The sequence below is a fragment of the Setaria italica genome, chromosome II (genome assembly GCF_000263155.2).
Source record: "Setaria italica strain Yugu1 chromosome II, Setaria_italica_v2.0, whole genome shotgun sequence".
In the NCBI taxonomy this organism is placed as follows: domain Eukaryota; kingdom Viridiplantae; phylum Streptophyta; class Magnoliopsida; order Poales; family Poaceae; genus Setaria; species Setaria italica.
The window spans coordinates 27,973,177-27,979,158 of NC_028451.1; the positions used below are offsets into that span (position 1 = coordinate 27,973,177).

The 5,982-nt window shown below is 43.9% G+C and overlaps 2 protein-coding genes across 2 annotated transcripts; both read left to right on the forward strand.

Moving 5' to 3' along the window:
- Positions 1 to 293: 293 nt before the first annotated feature.
- Positions 294 to 4,356, forward strand: LOC101776680 (histidine protein methyltransferase 1 homolog). The gene is made up of 8 exons (XM_004956588.3): positions 294 to 674; positions 774 to 839; positions 2,250 to 2,316; positions 2,399 to 2,499; positions 2,779 to 2,823; positions 2,903 to 3,208; positions 3,305 to 3,407; positions 4,071 to 4,356. Exons 1-8 carry the CDS (start codon positions 504 to 506, stop codon positions 4,151 to 4,153), a joined length of 942 nt encoding a protein of 313 aa, XP_004956645.1. The 5' UTR covers positions 294 to 503; the 3' UTR covers positions 4,154 to 4,356.
- A 144-nt stretch (positions 4,357 to 4,500) lies between these two features.
- Positions 4,501 to 5,720, forward strand: LOC101777097. The gene has a single exon (XM_004956589.3). The coding sequence runs from the start codon at positions 4,880 to 4,882 to the stop codon at positions 5,411 to 5,413; it is 534 nt and encodes a 177-aa protein (XP_004956646.1). The 5' UTR covers positions 4,501 to 4,879; the 3' UTR covers positions 5,414 to 5,720.
- Positions 5,721 to 5,982: the final 262 nt, after the last annotated feature.

Below are 5,982 nucleotides of genomic sequence, written 5' to 3' on the forward strand. Positions count from 1 at the left end.
ATCGGCGGTGATTTATCGGCTTTAGTATTATATAAGATGGTTTGGACTTTAACTAACTTGTTTGGTCGAAAGCGTTCGATGTTAGACCCAGACGTCGGACGCACAGGTGTTAGCAAGTCCATTTTTTTAATCTTTGAAATGAACTCGAGTTTATAACATATATTACGGTTTTTTGTCAGAGTTTTCAAAGTTTTTAAACGGTCTGTACCGTACGGAAATGGATTTAAATTGACAAAACGTATGTTGCTTAGATGGGCCAGGCCGTGTAAAATCTCGACGAAACCGAAACTTTTCCGGCCCAATCCAACTGACAGCGCGCAACCGGCCACGCCGTCGTCGTCGGCATCTTCCCGCCGTCTTCTCCTCCGCCGCCATCCTCCCCTGGCCTTCCCGCTCCTCCGCCACCTCTCGTACACCTACGCTTCCATCCGTCCCGAAGCCGTCGCCTCCCCCTGCTCTTCTTAGCCGCCGAGCTCCGCCGCGGCAGGTTCCCAGCTGTTCCAATGGAGGACACGGGGGCCGCCAAGAACACGGCCACCACCGGTCCCACCTTCGCCTCCCCTCTCTTCTCCTTCTCCAACCCCCCCGGCACCTCCTTCGGCTTCGGCTTCGGCTTCGACTCCGGTGCTCCTCCGCCTCCGCCGCCGCCGGCCATCGAGGTTCAGCTTTCCGAGGTACCTTTTCATCTCCACCTATTTTCTGCTTCTGTTTCTGCGTTCTTGTTTTCTTGGTTATAGCATTAAAGGTTCGATCTCTTCTGGGTGATCTTGCAGGAGTCGCCGGTTGCGGCAGATAGATTGGAGCCGGTGGTGGTCGATGACTCCCTGTCGATCTACAAGGTGCGGTTGCAAATGTGCTTGCTCGTTTGCTTGCTTTGTGTTTGTGGAAATGCTTCTGTCACTGTGTAAGTGTGTAATCCAGTGACAACTGTGCTATACTGCAAAAGAAGCTATCAAGGGCTAACAAATACATAAATGGAAAATTTCTGTATGTATTTTCCAATTAACTCTACCTAAGATATCGAGATCAAACTTATAATGTATGCAGTAAGTTTGGAGACAAATGACAGACAGCAAATCAAAACAAAAGGAAGACAAATACTACTATTATTAGCTAGTTTATCTCTTTTAGTTCTACAAAATTTACAGTTTTATGCATAAAAAATTGTGCTGCCTAACCAAACCGAGACTATATCATAGATAAAATTGTTCAAGTTGAATTGATAAAATTGTTTATGTTGAATTGATGCCCAGACTAGAGGTCAGTTGCATGATTGCACCTCAAGATATGATCGCATTTGATGTGCTGCCATGCTCCAATAGCTTCATTTAGCCCACTAAGTGATAAGAGGAAACAGTGTGTTAGATTGCTGTATTAATCATTTTCTTACCTTATGCTGCTGATTGAACATGCAAGTGTCAGGAGATGGAAACTTCCTTTGCTTAGCTCTTAGCATCAATGTGCCTTTTGGGCACTAAAATGTGTTTATGCCAAAAACTGGCACTTTGGACTTGTCCATTGGTCAACTATGCTTTGAGTTACCTCCATCTTCAATGTGTCTTTCTTTTTAATTTAAAACGGCAGATCCAATTGGATGAAGTGAGAAAGGATGCCATAATAGAGCATTGGATCCTGTAGTATTTGTACTTAGTACTCAATAGAAACTTCGAAAAAAGGACAAAGTGACCCTGTTGCAACATTTAAGACATCAAACACTAACCTCCCCTCCTTCACTCTCCCCTAGACCAAAGAAAAAGGAAAAATATTTGTTTAAGCTCTGGAATAGTTGCCTGACCAACCCCCTGATTGCACTGAAACACATTAGCAGCAACTATGATGTTAAGTTTATTACTGCTGTTCGACAAGATTTTGCTCTTATACCCATATCCCATGGGTTATTCTCAGCCTGTTTTGTGAATCAGGGGACCAAAGGGGAGTCCATTATATGACCACTAGTACTCACTCAAGCTATCATTGATTGAGCATGATAGGGTGGCTAGCAACTGCATCGTGGGTGGGCAACAGCAAGCAACACAGGGTCTAAGATTTGGAATATGATTACGGTTGCTAATCCGATGTTGATATAGATTAGGATGGAATATGATTTTTTAGACACTTAGCTTTATAAAATTTTGAATTTTGTTTCAGTTGATTAAACGAGGCCCATGCCTGTGTACACCACTGGTCATTTGTATCTCCTTGTGATGATCCTAAACTAATAAACCGGTTTTCTTTCTCAATTTTACCAGGGGAGAGTGAGTACATCTGATGTTTTTGGGGTCAAAGACTCTGATTTGGTCCCAGGAAAATATGAAGGTGAAGACTGAATACAGTTTGTTTTTACAACATATTTGTATTTATTTGGATCTGTGAAGTTGAGCATAACCATTGGCACCAGGCGGGTTGAAGCTGTGGGAAGGTTCATTAGACTTGGTGAAGGCCCTCAATTCTGATATCAAAGAAGGTAGATTGCTTCTAGAAGGCAAGCGTGTATTAGAGGTGCGATGCTTGCTCTCAGGTGTCATGTTTATGCATGTGCCCTTATTAATTCAATTCTTTTTCTGCTGAGATTACTGAGCCTAGTTAATTTTTGTATAACCTTCCTCTGTTATGCATGTGTACTCAGCAAATAAACCTGCACTCATAATCTGCAGTAGAATGTCCAAGTGACCACTGACCAAAATTCGTAACAGAAATATTCAAACAAGAAGTTGTAAAGTAGGAAACCAATGTGTTGAGCACGCTACTTACATTAGCTATTTTCTTTTGATTCTTTAGCTTGGATGTGGACATGGCCTCCCTGGCATTTTTGCAGGTCTTAAGGTATTGCTCTTAATCCTTTCCTTTCTGGCATTGAAATAATTCCTCACATATATTGATTTTCAAAACTCAAAACTGTCAGGGTGCTGGTCTGATTCATTTCCAAGATTTCAATGCTGAGGTGCTTAAGTGCCTGACAATACCAAATGTAAAAGTCAATCTTTTCAAGGAGTCACCTGAAGAAACATGTACATCTAGGAGTGTTGGTTTCTTTGCTGGTGATTGGAGTGAAATGGATAAGCTGCTTCTTACCGGGGATGCTAAGCAAGACAAAACAAACAGTGGTGATACAGAAGATAAAACATATAATGGTTATGATATCATCCTGATGGCTGAGACTGTTTACGCATTATCTTCTCTTCCAAATCTCTACAGGCTTATCAAGAAGGTCAACCTTCAAATTTTTCATTTTACTGAATATTCTCTCTTCCAGATTATAGGTTGCTGAATATTGTCTTTCTTACACACTGAAAGCCTTCTGCAGTGCTTGCACTACCCTGGGGGTGTGGTTTACATGGCGGGGAAGAAGCATTACTTTGGAGTAGGTGGTGGCACAAGGCAGTTCTTACGCTTGATTGAAGAAGATGGTAAGTTGTCTGTCCTTCCTGTCTAGAACTGTTAATCAGCATGATTTTATCCACGTACCCCATGGCTTTTTTCCAGTAGGATCAAATGCTTGTTTTGCAAACTTGTGAAAAAAAAGATTGGGAAATGATGTCTGCCTGTGATCATTTATGTTTTTTTTTCTTTCTTCTACATGTGTCAATCTACAGAATTATACGACATTTTAGATTTTGAAATCATCAAACTCTTTCAACTAGAAAGTGCTAATATATATATGAAAACTATTTAGATTGGTAACATGGAAATAGTGCTATTAATCAACTAGATTTATTATGCTAAGTACTTTTATAGTATAAGAGAAGGCACTTCTACTAACATTTTACCACAAACGATGGTCAGATTTCTTATTATCTTGTCTGTCCAAAGCTCATATGTTGTTGAAGGGAGGGAGTAAGTTTTTCCCCCCTTTTCTTTTTCTACTCTGAACGAATGGTGTCAACATGTGTTCTAAACGTAAACTAGTTGCAGAATGTAGATTATCCGTGTTTAATATGATATTCAACATTCGATAACAATATATAGTTATTATCTCTTTGTTGATGGGAACATAACTGTAGACTACGAACAGTTTCTCTGGACGCTGTGTGGTATCCAATCACTGTTTTTACTAACTTTTGGTTCTTTAGGCACTATGCAAACTGAGCGGCTCAATGATGTTGCTGATGGATCATCCAATGTTAGGGAGGTTTGGAAATTCTCATTCAAATAGATTAGCTCTGCCTTTGCGATTGTCGGAAAAACTGAAAACATGTACTGGACTCCATATTTGGTAGAGGGAGCCCTGGTTTAGGAGTTCCCTGATTCTGCTAATGTACTTCTGACTATATCAAAAGTTGATATTTTTGTTTGGAGTTTCGATATGGAACAGAATGCACTGCTTCTACTCTTGAAGACTCGAGAAATTGTTTTACCTCCATTCATGTTTTTTTAAACTCAGGCATCCTTCACCATGAATTCTCCATGATCTTCTCACATATTCTTTCATTTTCCTCCAACCAAAGTATCCCCTTCCTCCTAGAACAAAAGCTTCACTTTCCATTGAGCATCATTGCCAAGATTCCTGCTAGTTCCAATGGCAGACACAACTGATTGAGTAACACCTGACTAGTCAAAAAAAAGGGCGCAAGGACAAAATTCTACCCCGGATGCTTCACCCTTCCAGCTTTCCATCCGAAATGATACGCCGTGCATGCTGGCATGGGGCCAGTGGACTCATGGCTGCCAAGAAGAATGTTTTTCCCCCAGTAAACACTCGAGATGCCAAGCAAGCACCCCAACAGCACAAGACAGACAGTGAGAGGTGTGTGTGAATGTAGTAGTAGGGACATGGATGTGAAAGGATGTCCATAGCCCCATGTGATGCAAGGAATCAGGCATTAGGGCAAGCTTTGTCCCTATCTCCACGTTTCAGTGCCGCTCATGCTAATTCCTCAACATGGTACAGCTTTGGGGGTGCTCGTTCCATGTGCCTACTGTTCGCGTCCTTGTGGTCTGTGTGTACACCCTCCTTGTAGTGTCTTGTGTCCTATATCTCCTGCCTTGCAGCTTTTGCAGTGAAGCTGCCATGATGGGCTTCTTCCGGGACACCGGCGTCGTCAGTGTCGGTGGCCGCGGCGGCAGCAGGACGGGCGGCTTGTTCCAGTACCAGCGACTGGAATGCCTGGACGAGGAGGTCGCTCCGAGGTCCCGGTGGCGGTGGCTGCCGGCGGCGCTGAATGGTAAGGTGGCTTCCCCCTGCTTGTTCCATGTCAAGAAGGTGAAGTGGGGCAGGATCACCTCGGCCCTGATCCCGAGGAAGGTGGCCGAGCTCTCGGCCAAGATCCGGCACGCCCGCGGCAGCGGGATGACGGAGGCCGAGGTCTGCCCCACGGTGATCTTCATGTCGCCGTGGGGGCTCCCGGTGCTCTCCCGGCCGCTCCTGGCCGGAGGCCACAGGGGCAGGTATCACCATGGAAGGGATGCCTTCTGAATTCTGATCGAGAAGCAGGTACCCATGCCACTGCGAGTATGTGTTCCTGGTGATGATATTGGTATGTATATGTGTGCGTGTATGATATACGTTGTTGGTGAGGTAGTTGATCCGACCCTGTAGGCTGAGTATTAATGTTTTCGTTTTGATTCCGGCAACAATTGTGTCGTTGTGGCTGGCATGGCAGCTGCACCTGAGCCTGGATCTGCCGTTTGATCCTGACCTGTCTCATCAGATCTTGTGCGAAAACTTGCAGCAGAGTCTCGTTCATAGCCTACTGCTGTGCCTTGTGAATTGTGATGCAAAAGTTTCAGTCCCAGCCTCAAGCACAGGTCTCATTCGATCGATCGCTGCCGGAGGGCAGCTGCACCAAGACTCGGCGCAGAAGTGAGTCACTGACAGTTAGCCCCACAGGGCCTGGAATTTTGGTAATGTCGGCCTCGTGCTTGTCGCCGGTCGCGAGCTACCGTTTGGTTCCCCTTGCTTATTTTTAAACAAGTGTCACATCAATGTTTAGTACTAATTAGGAGTATTAAATGTAGACTATTTACAAAACTCATTACATAAGT